The 22,307-nt window shown below is 36.6% G+C and overlaps 1 protein-coding gene across 2 annotated transcripts in view; it reads left to right on the forward strand.

The window, feature by feature from the left end:
* The window catches only part of SPECC1L (sperm antigen with calponin homology and coiled-coil domains 1 like), a 153,376-nt gene that overhangs the window by 84,711 nt on the left and 46,358 nt on the right, over nucleotides 1-22,307 (forward strand). For both annotated transcript variants that reach the window (XM_079149700.1, XM_079149701.1), the window contains exons 11-13: nucleotides 13,353-13,436; nucleotides 15,226-15,382; nucleotides 19,570-19,672. In XM_079149700.1, coding sequence (XP_079005826.1) covers nucleotides 13,353-13,436; nucleotides 15,226-15,382; nucleotides 19,570-19,672 — 344 coding nt within the window. The remainder of the gene's footprint in view (nucleotides 1-13,352; nucleotides 13,437-15,225; nucleotides 15,383-19,569; nucleotides 19,673-22,307) is intronic.

Here is a 22,307-nt window from a genome sequence, read left to right on the forward strand (position 1 = left end):
TTTCTTTTAAATCACCATGCCTGTATGACATTTGAAAGAAAATGTTTCAGATCAGAGAAACCTTATTATACACAAACTAATCAAATGGCTAGGGTCATGAGTGGTGTCACCTCAGTGATTTGTGGTAGTGTGTGAATTAGCATTTGTGACCTAATAGAACAGCATAGATCTGCTTCTACGTAGCAGAGGTTACTCTCTATAAAGACGGTTGAAAAGGTGTTTACTGTCCTCATTTGCACAGTGGTCTTATGTGGTACAGAATATTAAGCAGTAATTTTAATTGACTGATAGATATGGTTGAAGAGACAGAGATTGCCCCATAGTATTATTTTCACCCCTCATCAGCTCAGAACTGCACCTCATAAAATGACGTTTCAATTATAGACCACATACATAATGGTAACAATATCATATAGCCCAGACTATAGTAGGCTATACCATTCAGGTTTGTGTAAGCATATTTATACAATAGAAAAAAATTTGCCTAACAACCCACCTCTCAGAATGCATCCCTGTTGTTAAGTGATAGTGACTGCAGATACACTCAAGAATTTGATTAATCTGAGTGTTGTCATTATTCATACTGATACTAACCTCTGATTTTTTTTCTTTTCCTAGCCTTCTTTTGGTTAGTGCTTGCATAGCCTATCTTTTCCCTTCCATTTGCTTTTAATTTATCTATGTCTTTATGTTTAAAGTGGGTTTTTTTATAGGTAGTTTATAGTTAGGTCTTTTTTATTTATTCTGACAATCTGTGTTTTAATTGGTACATTTAGACTATTTACCTGTAGTAGAATTGTTGATATGGTTGGATTAAAATCTATCATCTTGATAAATGTTTTCTATTTGACCTGTCTTATTTCTTTCTTTTTCCTCTGCCTTCTCGTTTATTGATAATTTTTTATTTATTTTTTCTCCTCTATCAACTTACTATTTATATCCCTTAAAAACTTTTTGTTAATGGTTGCTTTAGGTTAAGCTTCATCAGCATTGGCCTAATTGACATTTTGGGCCACACAAATCTTGGTTATGGGAAGTCGTTTTGTACATTGCAGTACGTTTAGTAGTACCATCCCCATGGCCCCAGTTGGGGCAACCAAAAATGCCTCCATATCTACCTTGGAAGGCAAAATTACCTCCAGTTGAGAACCAGAGACATGGTTTTCAGTTTTGTCTAATTTCAGGAGAGAGATGGAAACTGTAAGAGAAAGCCAAATATGAAATCCTAGATGACCTTGCCTATTTTCTGCCTTTTCCATTAGAGACTTGAACGTGTTAATCAGTTATTTGAAGTGCCCTATCAGATAGTTATAACATCTGGGTCATATTTGAGTCCTTTTTAATTTTTGTATTATGTTGTGTCTTGATATAATTAACTGGAAATATCCAAAATGTGGGTGTTTTTTTTTTTCTTGTTTTTCATATTTTTACAATTCTTCATTGAAAATTGGACCTCTTACATAAAAAGTAGACTGGAATAGCACTTCTTTCCTTTTGCTAGGTCTTTAACTATGGGAGTTTGAGGTAGTCTACTCAGGAGCTAGACTAGGTTGAAGATTGGTTGTTGCTGTGATTACCCTCAGTGTAGAACAGAATTCTAGTTCTTCTAGTAATATTTTGTATTTAGAATGGAAACTGGGTTTCAACCAGGGGGGATGAGGGTGTGGTGGTGGTTGTTTTGTTTTTGTTTCTTGGTTTTTTAAAATGTCTGATCCAGTTTTAGCTTTAGTCTGCCCCTTGCATTACATCTGAGGGTAAGCCTATTTAGTATTCTTGGAACTCTATTAGCTAAGATTTCCTATTTATTCATTCATTGAGAGTATATTTCCCTTTTTAATCTTGATCATATTCATAATAGTTGCTGTAAATTCTTTTCTGCTAATTCTAACATTTAGGCCATCTTCAGGTAGACTTCTGTTTCTTTTAAGTAGGGATTATTTTTTTCCTTTATCTTTGTATATCTTGCAATTTTGGATCGTATCCTAGGTGATATAAACCATACATTGTAGAGATTCTTGATTGTATTACATTCCTTATACAGAATATTGGTTTTTGTTTTAGGAAAAACTCCAAATTCTTTCCTGTAGTCAAAATAGTCAAAATACCTGTCTAGTTATTTTGTCCTTGATATAACTCCTCAAAGTATGAGTACATGTAGATTTCAGAGATCCGTGAGAGATCGAAGCAGAGTTTACATACAAAATTTGGGCTCTATTTTTTTTGTTGTTATTTTCTGGTATTTCCTCCACCCCTTACTTTCCAACTAGTTTTCAGCAGCCGTGGTTTTCCCAAAATATGTTCTCTTCAAGGCAGTAAGACTATAGGTTTTCTTTTTTTTCTCCCCCTCCACCCCTCCCATCCCTCTTTTCCCTCTATACAGTCCCTCCTTCCTCCATTCTTGCCCCCCTCACACCCCCCATTATGTGTCATCATCCACTTATCAGCGAGATCATTCGCCCTTTGGTTTTTTTAGATTGGCTAATCTCACTTAGCATGATATTCTCCAATTTCATCCATTTGCCTGCAAATGCCATAATTTTATTATTCTTTGTGACTGAGTAATATTCTATTGTATATATATAACACAGTTTCTTTATCCATTCATCAATTGAAGGACATCTAGGTTGGTTCCACAATCTGGTTATTGTGAATTGAGCAGCTGTGAACATCGATATGGCTGTATCTCTGTAGTATGCTGATTTTAAGTCCTTTGGGTATAGGCCAAGGAGTGGGATAGCTGGGTCAAATGGTGGTTCCATTCCAAGTTTTCTGAGGAATCTCCACACTGCTTTCCAGAGTGGCTGCAGTAATTTGCAACCCCACCAGCAATGTATGAGTGTACCATTTTCCCCACATCCTTGCCAACACCTATTGTTGCTTGTATTTTTGATAGTTGCCATTCTAATTGGGGTGAGATGGAATCTTAGGGTAGTTTTGATTTGCATTTCTCTTATTACTAGAGATGTTGATTGCTTGTAGATCTTCTGTGAAGTGTCTTCATTTCCTTAGCCATTTGTTGATTGGATTATTTGTATTCTTGGTGTAGAGTTTTTTGAGTTCTTTATATATTCTGGAAATTAGTACTCTATCTGAAGTATGAGTGACAAAGATTTTCTCCCACTCTCTTCACATTGCTGATAGTTTCCTTTGCTGAGAGAAAGCTTTTTAGTTTGAATCTATCCCAGTTATTGATTCTTACTTTTATTTCTTGTGCTATGGGAGTCCTGTTAAGGAAGTCTGATCCTAAGCCGACATGTGGAAGATTTGGACCTACTTTTTCTTCTATAAGATGAAGGTTCTCTGGTCTGATTCCATGGTCCTTGATCCATTGTGAGTTGAGTTTTGTGCAGGGTGAGAGATAGGAGTTTAGTTTCATTCTGCTGCATATGGAGTTCCAGTTTTCCCAGCACCATTTGTTGAAGAGGCTATCTTTTCTCCATTGCATATTTTTGGCACCCTTGTCTAGTGTGAGAAAATTGTATTTATTTGGGTATGTGTCCATGTCCTCTGTTCTATACCATTGATCTACCTGTCTGTTTTGGTACCAATACCATGCTGTTTTTGTTACTATTAGAGTTGAAGATCTGGTATTGCAATACCCCCTGTTTTACTCTTCCTGCTAAGGATTGCTTTAGCTATTCTGGGTTTCTTATTCTTCCAGATGAATTTCATGATTGCTTGCTCTATTTCTGTAAGGTACACCATTGGAATTTTAGTTGGAATTGCACTGAATCTTATACCACTTTTGGTAGTATGGCCATTTTGACAATATTAATTCTGCCTATCCAAGAACATGGGAGATCTTTCCATCTTCTAAGGTCTTCCTCAGTTTCTTTCTTCAATGTTTTGTAGTTTCGTTGTAGAGACTTTTACCTCTTTTGTTAGATTGATTCGCAAGTATTTTTTTTTTTTGAGGCTATTGCAAATGGAGTTGTGTTCCTCATTTCCCTTTCAGATGTTTCATTGCTTGTATATAAAAATGCTTTAGATTTATATGTGTTGATTTTATAGCTTGCTATTTTGCTGAATTAATTTCTTAGGTCTAAAAGTTTTCTGGAGGAGTTTTTTGGATCCTCTAGATATAGAATCATGTCATCAGCAAATAGTGACAGCTTTTAAGTTCCTCTTTTCCTATTCATATCCCTTGAATTTCTTTAGTCTGTCTAATTGCTCTGGCTAGTATTTCAAGAATGATGTTGACTAGAAGTGGTGAAAGAGGACATCCCTGTCTTGTTCCTGTTTTTTTTTTTTTTTTTTTTGCGGTACGGGGAATCGAGCTCAGGGCCTTGGCTTGTGAGGCAAACATTCTACCAGCTGAGCTATCTCCCCAGCCCTTGTTCCCGCTTTTAAAGGGAATGCTTTCAGTTTTTCTCCATTAAGAATGATGTTGGCCGTGGGCTTAGCATAAATAGCCTTTACAATGTTCAGATATGTTCCTACTATCCCTTTCTTTTCTAGTGTTTTGAGCATAAAGGGGTGTTGTATTTTGTCAAACACTTTTTCTGCATCAATTGAAATAACCATATGATTCTATCCTTAAGTCTATTGACATAATGGATTACATTTATTGATTTGCGGATGTTAAACCATCCTTGCATTCCAGGGATGAACCCCACTTGATCATGGTGCACAATTTTCTTAATATGTTTTTGGATACGGTTTGCCACTATTTTGTTAAGGATCTTTGCATCTATATTCATCAAAGATTTTGGTCTAAAATTTTCTTTCCTTGATGTGTCTTTGCCTGGTTTGGGTATGAGGGTGATATTCGCTTCATAGAATGAGTATGGTAGGGTTCCCTCCTTTTCTGTTTCCTGGAATACTTTGAGAAGTATTGGAATGAGTTCTTTGAAGGTCTTGTAGAAGTCGGCTGAGAATCCATCTGGTCCTGGGCTTTTCTTGGATAGTAGACTTTTGACGGCTTCTTCTATTTCATTGCTTAATATTGATTTGTTTAAATTGTGTGTGTTTCCTGGTTCAGTTTGGGAGGAGCATATGTCTCTAGAAATTTGTCAAAGTCTTTGTTAGTTTCTATTTTGTTTATAGATTTCAAAGTAGCTTCTCATTATGTTATGTATCTCAGTGGTATCTGTTGTGATATTTCCTTTTTCATTACGAGTTTTAGTAATTTGAGTTTTCTCTCCTCTTTGTTAGTGTGGCTAAGGTTTTGTCTATTTTGTTTACTTTTTCAAAGAACCAACTTTTTGTTTTGTCAATTTTTTGAATTGTTTCTTTTTGTTTCAATTTCATTGATTTCAGCTCTGAGTTTAATTATTTCCTGTCTTCTACTACTTTTGCTGTTATTCTGTTCATCTTTTTCTAGGGCTTTGAGCTGTAATGTTAGGTCATTTAGTTGTTGACTTTTCAATCTTTTCTTGAATGTGCTCCATGCAATGAATTTTCCTCTTAGTACTGCTTTCATAGTGTCCCAGAGATTTTGATATGTTGTATCGTTGTTCTCATTGACATCTAAGAATCTTTTTATCTCCTCCCTGATGTTTTCTGTTATCCATGCTTCATTCAATAGCATATTATTTAGTCTCCAGGTGTTGGAATAATTTGTGTTTTTTATTTTGTCATATATTTCTACTCTCAGTCCATTATGATCTGATAGAACACAAGGCAGTATGTCTATTTTTTTGCATCTCCTAAGGACTGCTTTGTGGCATAACATATGGTCTGTTTTTGAGAAGGTTCAATGTGCTGCTGAGAAGAAAGTAAATTTGCTCATTGATGGATGGAATATTCTACATATGTCTATTAAATCTAGGTTATTGATTGTGTTATTGAGTTCTATGGTTTCTTTGTTGGAAGATCTATCTGGTGGTGACAGTGGTGTGTTAAAGTCACCCAGATTATTGTGTTGTGGTCTATTCAATTCCTGGAATTGAGAAGGATTTGTTTGATGTACAGGGATGCACCGTTGTTTGGGGCATAAATATTTATGATCGTTATGTCTTGAAATGTCCTTCAGTATGAAATGTCCTTCTTTATCCCTTCTGACTAACTTTGGCTTGAAGTCCACTTTATCTGAAATAAGGATGAAACCCCCGCTTTTTTACTGAGTCCGTGTGCGTGGTAGGTTTTTTCCCATCCTTTCACCTTTAGTCTGTGGATGTCTTTTCTATGAGTTGAGTCTCTTGAAGGCAGCATATCGTTGGGTCTTTCTTTTTAATCCATTCTGCCAGTCTATGTCTTTTGATTGATGAGTTAGGCCATTAACGTCACGGTTATTATTGAGATATGATTTGTAGTCCCAGTCATTTGGGCTTATTTTTGGTTTTTAACTTGGCTTAGTTTCTCCTTTGAGTGGATTTTTCTCTAATGTAGTTCCTCTCTTTGCTGACCTACATTGTGTTTTTTGTTTCCTCCTCATGGAATATTTTGTTGAGAACATTTTGTAGCACAGGCTTTCTATTTGTAAATTCTTTTAACTTTTGTTTATCATGAAAGGATTTTATTTCATCTTCAATCTGAAGGTTAGTTTTGCTAGGTATAGGACTCTTGGTTGGCAGCCATGTTCTTTCAGAGCTTGAAATATGTTGTTCCAGGCCCTTCTAGCTTTTAGAGTCTGGGTTGAGAAGTCTGCTGCTATCGGTATTGGTTTCCCCCTATATGTAATCTGATGCTTTTCTCTTGCAGCCTTCAAAATCCTATCTTTATTTTGAATGTTAGGCATTTTCATTATAATGTGCCTTGGTGTGGACCTGATGTGATTTTGTGCATTTGGTGTTCTGTAAGCCTCTTGTAATTGATTTTCCATTTCATTCTTCAGGCTTGGGAAATTTTCTGCTATTATTTCATTGAATAGGTTGTTCATTCCTTAGGTTTGTATCTCCGTGCCTTCCTCAATCCCGATAATTCTTAAATTTGGTCTTTTCATGATGTCCCATAGTTCTTGGAGATTCTGTTCATGATTTCTTACCATTTTCTCTGTTTGGGCAACTTTATTTTCCAGATTAAATATTTTGTCTTCATTGTCTGAGGTTCTGTCTTCCAAGTGGTCTAGTCTTTTGGTGATGCTTTCCATTGTGTTTCCTTCATTTCAAGGATTTCTGTTTGGTTTTTTTGTTTTTTGTTTTTTTTTTTTTTTTTTTTTTTTTTTTTGAGAATCTCTCTATCTCTTTCTTGAAATGATCTTTTGCTTCCTGCAGTTGCTCTTTCAACTGCTTATCAGTATTATCATTCATTGCCTGCATTTTGCTCTCTTATCTCATCCTTTGCTTTGTGAATCATTTTTTTTTTACTGTAAACAAATGGGATACATGTTGTTTCTCTGTTTGTACATGGCGTAAAGGTATACCATTTGTGTAATCATAAATTTACATAGGGTAATGTTGTTTGATTCATTCTGTTATTTTTTCCCTTCCCCCCACCCACCACCCCTCTTTTCCCTCTATACAGTCCTTCCTTCCTCCATTCTTGCCCCGCTCCCTAACCCTAACTCTAACCCTAACACAAACCCCTCCCTCCCCCCATTATTTTTCCTCATCTACTTATTAGCGATATCATTCGACCTTTGGTTTTTGAGATCGGCTTATCTCACTTAACATGATATTCTCCAATTTCATCCATTTGCCTGCAAATGCCATAATTTTATCATTCTTTATGGCTGAGTAATATTCCATTGTATATATATATACCACAGTTTCTTTATCCATTCATCAATTGAAGGACATCTAGGTTGGTTCCACGATCTGGCTATGGTGAATTGAGCAGCTATGAACACTGATGTAGCTGTATCTCTGTAGTATGCTGATTTTAAGTCCTTTAGGCATAGGCCAAGGAATGGGATAGCTGGGTCAAATGGTGGTTCCATTCCAAGTTTTCTAAGGAATCTCCACACTGCTTTCCAGAGTGGCTGCACTAATTTGCAGCCCCACCAGCAATGTATGAGTGTACCTTTTTCCCCACATCCTCACCAACACCTGTTGTTGTTTGTATTCTTGATAATCGCCATTCTAATTGGGGTGAGATGGAATCTTAGGGTAGTTTTGATTTGCATTTCTCTTATTACTAGAGTTGTTGAACATTTTTCCATATGATTGTTGATTACTTGTAGATCTTCTTCTGTGAAGTGTCTATTCATTTCCTTAGCCCATTTGTCGACTGGATTATTTGCATTCTTGGTGTAGAGTTTTTTGAGTGAATCATCTTAATCATCTTAATTATCCCCATTTGCCAACACATTTGGAAGCCATGGCAGCCATATTGGATAATCCTGGAAGCCATAGCTTTGATATTTAGGTGGAGCAAATCCCACTCTGAGATGCCCGCTGGAGACTTGAAGCTCATTATCAGGTACCTTTCATGCATCAGGCTACTGAAGACTGGGAGGTCTGAATATATATGACTGTTATAGTGTAAATTTTCTTTTTTCTCCTTACTGATCAATTTTAAGTTTTTATTTCTTTACTTTTCTTGCTCTCTTTTCCTTTTGTTTACCTGTTCCCTCAGAGTCTCTTTCTCCCTTTTCGCATGCTAACAACCAATTTCTTTTGATTACACTCTCACCCTTTCTATTATCTAGAACTTCTGAATATTCTTTTCTTATCCCATTAACACTACATCCTACATCCCTCTGCATCCTCTTTGTCCTCCATTAGAAACCGCAGACCTTATTGCAAATCTGTTTGTTACACTGTAGATAATAATTGAACTCATTCTGTTTATTACGACAATATTGTTAATGTCCTCATAGGAGTTATTTGGTCTAGGATTGCATACTCTCTGAATTGGGCACTGCTAATATTGATCTCCCCCTTAAAGAAAAGGTTTAGGAAACCTATAGGTCCACTATAAGCTATGGGGGGAATTTGCAGTACCCCAGATCTGCACTGCTAGAGGGGAAGATACATGAACAACATGAAAAAACAAGGGAAAAAAATGATCCAAACAAATCTAGGTTTTATACTAATAGAATCCAGTGACAGTATGGTAGAAGAAATGTCAGAAAAAGACTTCAGATTATACATGATTAAGATGATTCGCAAAGGATGAGCTAAGAGAGCAAATGCAGGCAATGAATGATAATACCAATAAGCAGTTGAAAGAGCAACTGCAGGAAGCAAAAGATCATTTCAACGAAGAGTGATTGTCTCTCATTTTTTTTTTATGTGGTGTTGCAGATTGAACCCAGTGCCTCACACATGCTAGGCAAGCACTGTACCACTGAGCCACATCCTCAGCCCCAAGATTCCTATTTTTAAGCCTGCTAATTTGCCTATAAATTTGTTTTGACACACATTGAAGGGACAATATCTGTACCAATTTATTTCTATGATTTCTAAAATAAGAATTACATTGTAGACTTGTACACTCCTATTATCTCCAGTTGTCTGTTGGAATAAACAAAATATATCTCTGGTTATGCCCTTGGGCTTTCGAAATGCTGTTAGCTCATGCTATTATTGATTATTTTCTTCTTCTGTATCTTCTAACTTAACTGGCTCCCTGCCATCATCATTTTAAAATGTTCACATCTTTCCTACATTAAAAGATATCTGCCTCTCTCATCCACTGTTATACCTTCTTCCCGTTTGGTTGCACAATTTATCACATCTTTCCTGTCACTCACTCTTCAACACATCCTAATCTTCCTCCCCAGTTGCTCTCATCAAGGTGACCTTTGACCCTTGTGTCTCTGAGTATACTCCCTCTCCATCAGCTATAACCTGATAATTTCCAATATTACACATACACTTCACACTTTTTTCTTCTGAACTCTTCCTCTGCTTGCCTGCTCCATATCTTTCCTTTGAGATCTCAAATGTTCTCATATGTGCATGTTTGCCTCTATCCTCCAAAATACTTTCACCTTCCTTAGCATAGTATCACCATCCTCCTCACCTCTACATCTAGTCTGTCAGAAAGTGTGTTTTTGCTACCTCTTTAAATCGTTTAAAGAGTTATTTAATCCATTCACTTCACATCGTCACTGGTGTCACCCAAGTCCAAGTCATTGTCCTCTCTTGTCTATACCATCTAACACATTATCTGGCACAAACCTCCCTAGTACCCTGCAGCCAGACCATTACTAACCTGATAAAACCCTTATTGTCTCCCAGTACCAGCAGTATAAAATCCAAACTCCTTACCTTGTAGTTCACCTGCTTGACTTTCCTTTGCCTTTGCAGTCTCACCTCACTCTGTTCTTCTCTATCTCTTCCGAAGATCACCATCCTGCTTAACAGTAAATTAAGCAGGAACACTTTCCCTTCCAAGCTCTCCTTTGACTGTATAAAAACTATTAATCATCCTTCTGGTTTCAACTTCACTGTCATTTCCTGAGCAGGCATTTCAGACCTTCCCTCAAGACTAACTGTGTCACCCACTGGGTTCCCAAAGTTCTTGGTTTGTTCTTTCCTAGGATCCTTCACTCATCATGAACTTAAATGTCTGGCTTCGGCTCTGGACTCTTAAGTTCAAGAAGGCAAGTTTCTTATCTCTTTTCTCCTTCATTTGACCTTTGCACCCAGCCCAGTGCCTGGAAAGTAGTGGACACCCAAATGATTTTTGTTTAATAAATGAATTAAAGGCAAAAATAGTTCCATATGGCAATGCAATAGAATGTGTTACTGTAAAATATAACGCACTAATCTTATTTCCTGAAGAGAGCTAAACCAACAGTTTGACGTGAAGATAGAAACCAGCCTGCTCGCTGCAGAAGTAAATGGACCTGTGTTCTTACAAGTGCCTCTGGGCAGCTTTGATTCTCGCAGTGAATATACTTCATGAAACAAATGGCAGCAGAGTGTATTGTGGCTGTTGCAAGTTAGAGATAGTTTTTGGGGGCTGTGTACTGGGGATGTAGCCCAGATTCTCATGCATGCTAAGATCTGCTCTACTACTGAGCTATACCCCTGCCCTACCACAAGAATAACCTATTTGGGCTTCCCGTACATTTTTGTATATTTTTAGAGAGGTTAGCTGTTGGACTGTGTCAGGGACTGTCTGCCAGATTAAAACAGACATGGATCCTTAGCAGATGTGCAGTAAGAAAAAGACTGAACTAGAATCAGACGTTGAATCCATATGTCAACAGTAAATTTCATGAACATTTTTCCAACCATGTGCCTATAAAGTATATAGTAAAAGAGAAAAGATTGAATAAGGCAACTTAGACATACTTTCCATGTAGTTAATGACCAAGGTATGCCTGTAACTGACACTCTCTGTTTTAATCTGTTGTGTGTGTGTGTGTGTGTGTGTGTGTGTATGTGTGTGTATGTGTGTATGTGTGTGTTTTACTGGGGGTTGAGCCCAGGGGCACTCTACCACTTAGCTACTTCCCCAGCCCTTTTTATTTTTTTATTTTGAAATAGGGTCTCACTAAATTGCCCAGACTGGCCTTGAATTTGCAATCCTCCTACCTCAGCCTCCCAAGTAGCTGGGATTATAGGCGTGCAACTTATTTGTATTTTTGACCTTTGTTTTCACTTTCTTAATTTTCTGTATTGTTCTTTGAGAGACCAAGATTTTTAGGGAAATAACTCCTTAGTTTCAAAATTGTAGAATGGCGTTTTTGATTAAATTTAAAATACTGATTTCTGTTTCCTACTATTTCCGTGTTCTGCTAACTTTGTTTCGTCTGTCAGTCTTTGTGCATAATATGCTTTTCCTGTAAGGATAAATGCCAACTGCTGACAGAGTTCAGGATTCTGATTGATGCTTACTTGTAAGTAAGCACAAAGGTGATGTTTGTTCAAGATAAGAAAGTTGTAATAATGTCTCTAAGCTATTCGTGTCCTATTTGTATTCATTCAAAAAGTAAGCTCATCCTTTTTCTGCTCCTAGGCCACCAAAATAGTGTGATACAATCAAATATTCTTTAGACTCTCCGAAAATGTCATTTGGAGTGAAAGATGTGCTTGTTTTTACAGACAATGTCATATTCTATTACTTTGACACCATAATATTTTGAGAGGGGTATTGTTTATTCTTTTTTCGGTTGGGGGGTACCAGGCATTGAACTCAGGAGCACTCAGCCACTGAGACACATCCCCAGGGTATTTAGACACAGGGTCTCACTGAGTTGCTTAGTGCCTCATTCTTGCTGAGACTGGCTATGAACTTGTGATTCTCCTGTCTCAGCCTCCTGAGCTGCTGGAGCTATAGGCGTGTGCCATTGTTTATTCTTTTGTTGTTGTTGTTAATTTCTCTTTTTTTCAACCTTAGGTTTTGGTGCTGAACCTCATCAATGCTAAACATGTGCTCTATCACTGAACTACACCTCACTACTCCTGAATTATTAATTTTTAAGTGATAAGCATTCTTGGACAACAAAGCTAATCGTCTTTATTAAAATACAAGGGTTGTTTTCCCTCCCCCTAGTAGTCATAGGTCCCTAACACAACAGTCTATCCCTTTGCTTCCTTCTGTGTGTCCGTGCCTGAAGAGAGCCTCCTATTGGGCTTATAGCCTTGGTAAGATATATGCAGGAGGAGAATGCAGGGGACAGCTTGTGCCAGTATTTGGGCTACTAAAGAAACTCCTAGGACAGCTTGTGTTTGGAGAATTAGGAAGGAGTAGAATAAGGTTAGGCTATAAATGTAGATGATAGAGGTGGTATCTGATTGTGTCCTTCCCCAGATGTTCAAAAATGATGCTTCCTTGTTGCCCTCAGACTAGAGTTCATGTCCAGGTAACAAAGCTTCTCCCTGTCAGGCCCAGAATCTCCCTCCAAAGTCTCTTTTCTTGCTACTCTATCCATTAACATATACCCTGTGTTTTAGCCAACTGAGCCCTTATTTTTTCTCTAACTTATACCTTTGCTCTGACTTTTCTCTGGCTGAAATATAGTTCTCCAGCCTTCTCAACTAATAAGGCCCAGCTTAATGCCATTATGTTTTTTGAAGCCTTCCCTGCTACCTGACATAAAAATTAATGACTTTTCCCTCTGTGGTTTGATAGCATGTTATCACTGTGATATTGTGTTCATCCCATCCAAACTTGTCTATGGCTGTATGTATGATATGTTTACATAGTGTCCCTACTAATCATAGGCATGTAGGGCAAGATTTTATATAGTTTGTGCCTTAGACCTAGATTTGATAGACAGTCTCTAAATTTTGGTTGAATTGCATTGAAAAGGTAAGTGACCCTCAGGGACTTAGAAGTATTCATCTATATAGACCGTCTCATCCCTAGAAATAAAATATTAAAATGGAATGTTTTACCATGTTTCCTGTCTACATTTTAGATAAACATACTGTGGGAGATCATTGGAGTGCTTTGGATTGGGAAAAAGGATGAACCACAAGTTTGAGAGAACTAAAACTCTTCCTTATACCTTTATTACTTCATTGTTCAGCATCAGATTTGTTTATTTTGACCCTTTCCACTTTGTGCAGAGCATCTCTTAAGAACATCTTCAACCAGTCGACCTGCTTCTCTACCAAGAGTACCTGCCATGGAAAGTGCCAAGACTATTTCAGGTAATGACTTTCATCTGATTTTCTTTTAAAAGACTACCCCAGGAGTTGTTAAGTGCCCACAGTATATAATAGATGACATGTTGAAAATACAGCTTCATGCAAAGTTGCTGGAGTTGTCAAAGTATTTATCTCAAAATAAAGATTGATTTGAAGAGTTATTTCGAAGTACACCGAAATTTTTTGGAAGCTAAACTTTTTCCAGCATGGTAAAACCATCATATGATGATGAATTTGACAGATTTACTTTATTTATCATCTGAACCTAACTCTCCCGTTTACCAGTTGTTTATATTATTTTTCCTTGTGGCTTTAACACTTAATATCTTGACTCTAAGTGGGACCCCAAAAGGAGAAATCTCTGTAACTCAGCCTCAGTACAGTTAATTCCCTCCTTGTTCATAAAGTGAGCTTAGTACAGCTTCCTTCCCTCTTTCCTTTCTTCCTTCCTCACTCCCTCATTCCTCCTCCCTCTTAGTATGACACATGGGTCAGGATTTAGTACAGTTTTCAATACACCATAGCTGAGTCATTAAACTAGTAGGGAAGTTCTGCGATTGGCTAATGTTATTATCCCAAGAACTTTTTCTGTATGCTTTTCTTTTAATAGAGATCTTCAGTTTTTTTTCTCAGTCTGTTTTCTGTATTTTATAGAAAATTTTGAGAGAGTTTCTCTTCCAGTTTCCTAGCATACCACTTAAAAGAAACTACTGGTTTAAGACATAAAAAAAGCTGGGGGAAAATGAGTAATTATAATATTATATCAGAAATATATAATCATGTTATTCTAAAATCATGTAATAATAGAAAGCTCTGTCCCCTTTGGATATTTTAGGGGAGAGCTTTAGTAACACAGAATTATATGCTACTGTGGTTATCTTAAAATCATCAATAAAAGTGTTAGCTGATTAAAAAAAGGGACAGTTTTCACAAATTGTGAGGAAAATATTACTGCTGTATAACATTGCTTGCGTTAAAATTAGCCCAGGAATGGTACAGTTAATGGCTTCTGTGGCTCCATCCTTTTCTGAGGTTAAAGAGGACTGTCTGAGGTCTGGACTTGGGTGCTTCACTTGTCACTGTGCTCAGACTGGTATTCTTAGCACCTGGCAGTGCCAGTGCTGTGCCTAGTAACTCTCTGGTAGATAGTGGCTTTTGTTGTGGCTGCATCAGACATCAGAGTGGCTGTTTCCACTTTACAATCCCTAGAACTTTTGTAATTCTAACAAGGTGCAATGCCTTACTATGTCAGACTCCCAAAATAGGACTTTTCAGAAGATTGTGGCCATTTCCCAGTAGTTGACTCAATACCTTTTGGTTTTCTGTTTGTCTTATTGATTCTTTTTTTTTTTTTTTTTAAATTGGGCCTGACCCAGAATTATGTATAGCCCTATAATCAAGTATCTTTCCTTTATGTTCCCTTAACAGTATTTTTGGCTAAGTTCAGAAAGGGTGTATCGATTATAATACATCCTTGGTGTTGAGCAGGATTGAATAGTTGCAAGTATTACTCTGGTTTTTAGTTACAATTGTAATTAAGCTGACTATAGTATTCACTGTATGCTTGGTAGATACAGCAATGGTAAGATACTTCTTGTCCAGGAAAGGTGGGATTCCATACATATTTCAACTACTATAAGGTTTCACAGATTTTTTAATTAATAATAAACTTTCCAGTAATCAGTAAGATAAAGTATTATTGGTTCTTTTTGGAATCTTAAAAAGAAAATCTCAATAATACAATCTGAAATGTTTTTGCTGTAGCATGCTTAATGATTGTGTCTCTACTCAGTGTCTCGAAGAAGTAGTGAAGAAATGAAACGGGACATTTCTGCTCCTGAGGGAGCATCACCAGCCTCTCTCATGGCTATGGGAACCACATCACCACAACTCTCCCTGTCCTCTTCTCCCACGGCATCTGTGACTCCTACTACCCGCAGTCGGATAAGGTAGAGAACAGTTAATGTTGGTGCATTTCATATGTACCTTTCTCAGCCTTTTAGAGTAAATGATCAGCTTGTAAAATAATGGCATCTGAGCACCTGCATTTGTTCTGTCTTTTTGTATTAAGTGTTGACTTATGTTCTCTTCTAATTGAAGAATCGGGTAAATGGTATAGATGATACTGACAATAAGAGACAATTCCTTAAGCAGCTGAGTATTAGTGTTTGTGTTTTTAACTAGAGAATGGTTGAGTGCAAAAGTATGTACAGGTTGAGCATCCCTAGTCTGAAAGTTCTCATGTTTAAAAAGTTTTGGAGTTTGGATTTTTGGTTAGATGCTCAACCTTGAGCATCTGTGCAAATATTTTAGAATCCCAAAGCTCTGAAATCTGAAACATTTCTGGTCTCAGGTATTTCAGATATGGGATATTCAACTTGCATTTTGAAATTTGATCCTTGGTTGTGTTAGAGAAAGCTTCATGGAAGGACAGAATTTGAGTGGGGCTTTGAGAGTTAATAGTTGGAATATTATTGACAAGATGAGTAACCTGAGTGAATGTACCAAAGGGATGAATAAGCAAGTCAGGCAAAAAGATTCAGGGTACTGATAAAGAAGACCAGAGGAAAGCGTCCCTACCATAGAAGACAAGACTGAATAACTAGGGTATGGCTAGGTGATGGAGGAACTTCTTTAAAGTCAAATTGATTCACTTTTTGATGTAGTAGAAGCTATAAAGCAAGGTAAATTAATTTGTGTGAGAAGGTGGTTAAATGATTCTTTTATTCTGGATGAAAGAGAAATAGCTAAAAGGATAGTATAGTAGTGCAGGACACAGTCATCAAGTCTGAATAAGGGTGACAACAGTGGAAAATTGCTGAAGAGAAAGTTGGGCCCAGGAGTTTTTCAAAGGGAAAGATAACTTAAGCAACAGAATTTTCTCAAAGAAATGCAAGAATGGGAGATGCCGTAGAGGAAAAAGATAAATGTCAGAAAATGAGCACACATTGTTTATAGGAATGAGGAAAAACTGTTGACCAAGTATCAAGAATAGAAGGAGGAATAGGAAAGGGTTTGAGAAATTTAGCTGTATATTAACTTATAAGATTAAGGATAAAATTGAATATTTAGCCTCTCAGACTCAAATTATGAGCTTACTTTTTAAAGCCATACCTCAAAGGGGACCAACTTCTGAGAATAGTGGTCCCATAAGGTATGCATCTTATGAGCAAGTACGCAGTACAGTGATGAAGCTCAGGGTACCCTGGCTAGGCAGAGAAGTGACTGTCAGTGCTCCCTCTTTGTGTCCTAGGTTATAGGCTCCCTCATTGTGCCTATGCAGAGGGAACTAGCTTGGGACAAACAAGAACTCCTATTGAATTCCCCCCTTAAAAACTGTCCTCTTTGTAAGACCTTAGTTTTGCCTGGGCTTAGTTTCCTCGTCTTAGATTGAAGAAGTGACAGGATATGGCCCTTGAGCTCCAGGAGTCTCTTTTCTGAAGCTTCTTGTGTCCCCAGAGTTCCTGTAAGCTGTTTCTAAAATAAAGCTGACTTCATCCATGTTATCTAGAGTAAGCCTTCCACATTTATTGTACTATTGATTAATACTGGGAGTTGAACCCAGACACTCTACCACTGAGCTCTATCTCCAGACCTTTTTATTTTGCTAAAATTGCTAAAATCTTACTAAATTGCTGAGACCAGCTTCAAACTTGGAATCCTAGGGCTGGTGGGCAGGGGCACATGCCTGTAATCCCAGTCACTTGGGAGGCTGAGGCAGGAGGATTTCAAGTTGAAAGCCAGCCTCAACAATTTAGCAAGGCCCTAAATAGTTCAGCAAGACCCTGTCTCTAAATAAAATATATAAAAAAAGAGTCAGGGGGGCGCTGGGGATGTGGCTTAGTGGTTAAGTGCCTCTGGGTTCAATCCCTGGTATCAAAAAAACCCCAACCAAACAAACTTGCAGTCCTTCTGCCTCAGCCTCCCAAGTTGCTGGGATTACAGGCATGTGCCACCAAGCCCAGATTGTGATAGTTTTTTTTATGTTGAACATGACAAGTTTTGTTTTATTCCTCCCCCCCCCCTTTTTTTCCCCTGGTCTGTCTGTTTTTTAGCTTGCCTTTTGAATTCATTCACATCTTTTAATTTTCTTTATTCTCTTTCCCTTTGTTCCCTGATAATATATAGACTTCTTTGAAGCCTTTAAGCCAAATCAGGAATCTGGTGGGCTAGCATACAAACATAATTGTCTATCTTCATGGCAGCAATCTAACTGTACATTGAAAAAAATCTTGGTATTTTGCTTTTGGTTCTAAAATAAATAAAAATTGGTATTATTTCAGTGCACCTTTCTTTTGGAAGAGTTTCAATTCTAAACATGTCCTCTTTGATTTCGCAGCATACAATAAAGGGTGAATGCTGACAGAATAAATGTGCTGAAGAATGCAAAGTCACTCAGTGTAATTACCTTTAGAACATTATTGGGGTGCTGAGTTCATGGGGCATGTGGCTAGAGGCTTTGCTTAAATCATAGAAAAATTGATCAATCTTTTAAGAACAGGCCACATGTTAAAGAGTATGTTACAAAGCCTTGTCTTTGTCCAGGTATTCCTTAGTATTCCTTTCTACTTCCAGAAGAGCTACTACAAGGAAGAATTTGGTTTAGAATAAATAGGGTTATATGCCTCCCCTGCCCCATCAACAGGGATTACAGAATCTTGTTTATTTCATCATCTAGTCTGGAGCAAGATATTTATTGTACCTATAAAGCAGTTAACAGTGCCATAAAGTACCTTATAAGAATATCTTTTTAAAAATTTTTTTTTTGTTTTAGTTGTAGATGAACACAATACCTTTGTTTTATTTTTATGTGATGCTGAGGATCCAACACAGGGCCTCATACATGCTAGGCAAGCACTCTACCACTGAGCCACCACAATTCCAGACCTAGGATTTCTTTAAATGAATTAAATATAGCCACTGTTGTCTTGTCTTGTCTTGCCTTTTCTTTTCTTTTTCCTTTTTTTTTTTTTTTTTTTTGGTGGTGGTGCTGGAAATCAAACCCAGGGCTTTATGCATGCTAGGCAAGAAATCTGTCACTAAGTGCTACCCCAACCCCAGCCATTGAATTTTTCCTCATGTGTAGTAAGCTCAAGTTTCTACAAGTGGCAGGGACCCTGTGTTAACCATCAGTTGCCCAGCACTGGCATACTGCTTGGCTTGCTGCTCTATAAGGTGACATTGAATGAGTCTATAGGAAAGTTACATTTTCTATGCAAGGCAGAATGGTAATTGTCTACAGACAATAAAGAATATACAACGGAGTATGGTGGTGCACACCTGTAGACTCAAGTGACTGAGTCTACAGGAGTTGAGCCCAGGAGTTCCAGACCAGTCTGGACAACACAACATGACACCATCTCAAAAAAAAGAAAACAAAACAAAAATCAACTTGGCAGTAAACACACCTGAGATATTTTATGGAAGTGATATGTTTTTAATGTTTATTACCATCTTTTTTCCTCTCTGCTTACCTCAGTTGTGAGCTCTATGAAGACTGCAGCTATGTCTTGGAAACCTCTACCTTGCATAGACTTGCCCTTTGTATTTACAATAAGTAATTTTTTAGAAATGATGAGATGATTAAGGACATAAAAGATTAGAAACGAAAAAAGGAGTAAGATAAACCAGAGCATTAAAATGGAAGGTTAAGATATTGAATGAAAGACAGCCAGGACAATTTTAGATGCTGCCAGTATCAAGGTATTTCCCCCACTCTTCTAAGCATCCTGCAATACATCCTGTTGTTGTGAATTCATTTGCTACTGAGTCTTTGCCTGAGTGATGAGTAGAGTCCCAATCTTTGGAAGCAGAAACCCCTGACAGTTGTGGGTCTATGTGGGACCAAACTAAAAACTGATATAAAATAAAATGAATGGGGCTGGGGATATAGCTCAGTTGGTAGAGTACTTGCCTCACATGCACAAGGCCCTGGGTTCAATCCCCAGCACCACAAAAAAAAAAAAAAAAAAAAAAATCAAATGAGTGAACAGACATGTTTTGCTATTTGATATATCATTGTATTGCTTAATGTGTTTATTTATCTAGTTCAAAAATGCAAACTAATGCTATTTTGTTATTCTGGTGTTCCAATAGAAAATACTGCAACTTTGGGTTCCTTGTTTTCACTTATCAGGGAAGAAAGGAAGGATCCTCTCTCAGCATTGGCAAGAGAATATGGAGGATCAAAGAGGAATGCCTTGTTGAAGTGGTGTCAGAAGAAAACAGAAGGCTATCAGGTAATCATAATGGTTTTTGTTTTTTGTCCCACATAAGCAATTGCTAAACCAAGTGCCAGAGTGTCATAACTTGCTTCATATAGCACATCCAAAATGAGTCTTATTGTGATTTTCAGAAACACATCCTCAAGTCCAAACTGAACTTGGCAGAGTATCATTTCAATGAAATAAGTTTCTAACCATTCTAGAATAGCTATTCTTTCTATTTTATTTAGCTATTCTGGTACTTTTACAAGTCAAATTTAAATGCTTTTATTGAGATATCTTCTGGACTAAGAGTAAAAATCACTTATTTCACTTAAAATGAATGTATAATCATCATGTTTATATCTCTTACTTATTTTTCATGGCATTTACCCATTCCCGTTGTGATTTGTGCTCTCATCATTTCACATTTGAACTATTGTAATATTCTGCCATTTCCTCCCCTTCTGTCTATCTCTATTTCTTTCTGTATTTTATTCAAATTATAAGTGATGTTAAATGCCACTTTGGAGAGGAAGCTCTGATTCCACACAAAATGAACATTTCTAAAATGTATTCCTTATATTGCTAAAAAACATAATTTAGATTCCAAGTATCCTCACAAAGGATTTTAGTTACAGAGACTTTTCCCAGCTTGCAGCTGATATTCTGTCATATTTAGTACAAATGTGCAGAAGGACAACACAAGAAGGTAATTAGAATTCTGTGTTCTTGATCTTATCACTTCAGCCTTCATCTCAACAAAATTGCAAAAAGGAGCTAACTGCAACATTTTCAGAAAATGTTTCTGCAAAAGAGGTAATGAAGTAGTGGATGAACAGATTAATAAGATCTGCCATTAGCAGGTTCTTTTTGGACAAATTTGTTCATGACTTTAAGCAGGCATCTTCAGCTCATTGAGGATTATGAGCCAAGTGTATTACAGTGGACATAAAGAAAAGTCAATAGTTATTGTCTGCAGCTTCTATTTGCTAAAAGGAGGTTAATATTAGTAAGATGTGGAGAAACAGATAGTAGCGTTATGCATTGTTGGCAGAATGAAAAATGATATAACTGCTATGGGAAATAATATAGCAATTCCTAAAAAATTAGACTATTACCATGTAATAGCTTGAACCCTTACCTTTAATAAGAAGAAAGATCTCAAAGCAGTTACCTAACCTTCCAACTTCAGAAAGTAGAAAAAAGAAGAGCAAACTAAATTCCAAGCAATCAGAAGGAAGGAAATAAAATTAGAACAAAAATAAGTAGAAAACCAACAAAAATTTGTGGAAAAACAGTTGGTTTTTTAAAAAAGATTAACCAATTGCCAACCCTATCTGGAGTAACCAAAAAAAAAGACTGAAATTACTAAAATCAGGTATAAAAGAGGGGAGAATAATAATGACCTTACAAAAATAAAAAGGATTAAAAGGGAATGCTATGAAAAATTATATGCCTACAAGTATGATAACCTAGATGATATGGACTAATTCCTAGAAATTCACCAACTATCAAAACTGACTAAGAGGAAAAAAATCTAAGTAGACAAATTAACGACTAAAGAGGTTGAGTTAGTAATCAAAAATTTTTCAGCAAAGTAAAGTCCACCAGGTGGCTTCCCTGGTTAATTCTCCCAAATGTTTAAACAATATTAAGCATCAGGCCTTCCCAAACTTCCCAAAATCAAAGAGAAGATTACATCATAACTCATTCTGTAAGGCCAAAATTACACTAATAACCAAAACCAGAGACATAAGAAAATTACAGTGCAAGGCCATGAGTTCAATTCCCTGTACCACATAAACAGACAAGAAAACTACAGATCAATATTCCTTATGCAGAAGCTCTCAATGAAATGACAGTATATAAAATTTTTTACCAAGACCAAGGAAGAATTAGTCCAGAAATGTAAGACTGGTTCAACTTTTAAAAATTTATATGATATAAATTTTATGTAATATACCATATTATTAGAATAAAGCTGGGAAACACCACACGATCATATCAGTAGAGAAGAAAAAGCATTTGGCAGAGTTCTTCACCCATTCATGGTAAAAACACCAAATAAGAATAAAAGAACTTTTTCAGTGGGATAAAATGCATCTATGAAAAATCCACATCATCATACTTAATGGTGAAAGACTGAAAGCTTTCCCACCGAGATCAGGAAGAAGAAAGGATATCGATGTTTAATTATAATGTTCCAATAAAAACATAAAAAGATTCACTAATTCTTTTTAACATTTTACTAGAAATTCTAGCTAAAATAGGTAAGAAAAAGATATAAAAAGCACTTAGATGGGGGGGTAGAAAAGTAAAATTATTTCTGTTTGCAGATGATATGATTTATATTTAGAAAACCTTAAAGAATGCACATAAAACTGTTAGAACTAATAAAGAAATATAGCACATTTGCAGGATACAGGAACAAAATATAGTTAACTTGAATTTCCATACATTAACAATGAAATTAAGATCCTACTATTTATAAGAGCATCAAAAAGAATAAAATACTTGGAAATTTAACTAAGGAGATCTGTCTTACATATTGAAAACTATAAAACACTGCTGAAAGAAATTAAAATATAAATAAATGGAAAGACATCCCTTGTTTTGATGCATATTATAGCATAGATGAACCTTGGAAATGTGCTAAATGAAAGAAGCC

This window comes from Sciurus vulgaris (assembly GCF_902686455.1).
Source record: "Sciurus vulgaris genome assembly, chromosome: 8".
Classification (NCBI taxonomy): domain Eukaryota; kingdom Metazoa; phylum Chordata; class Mammalia; order Rodentia; family Sciuridae; genus Sciurus; species Sciurus vulgaris.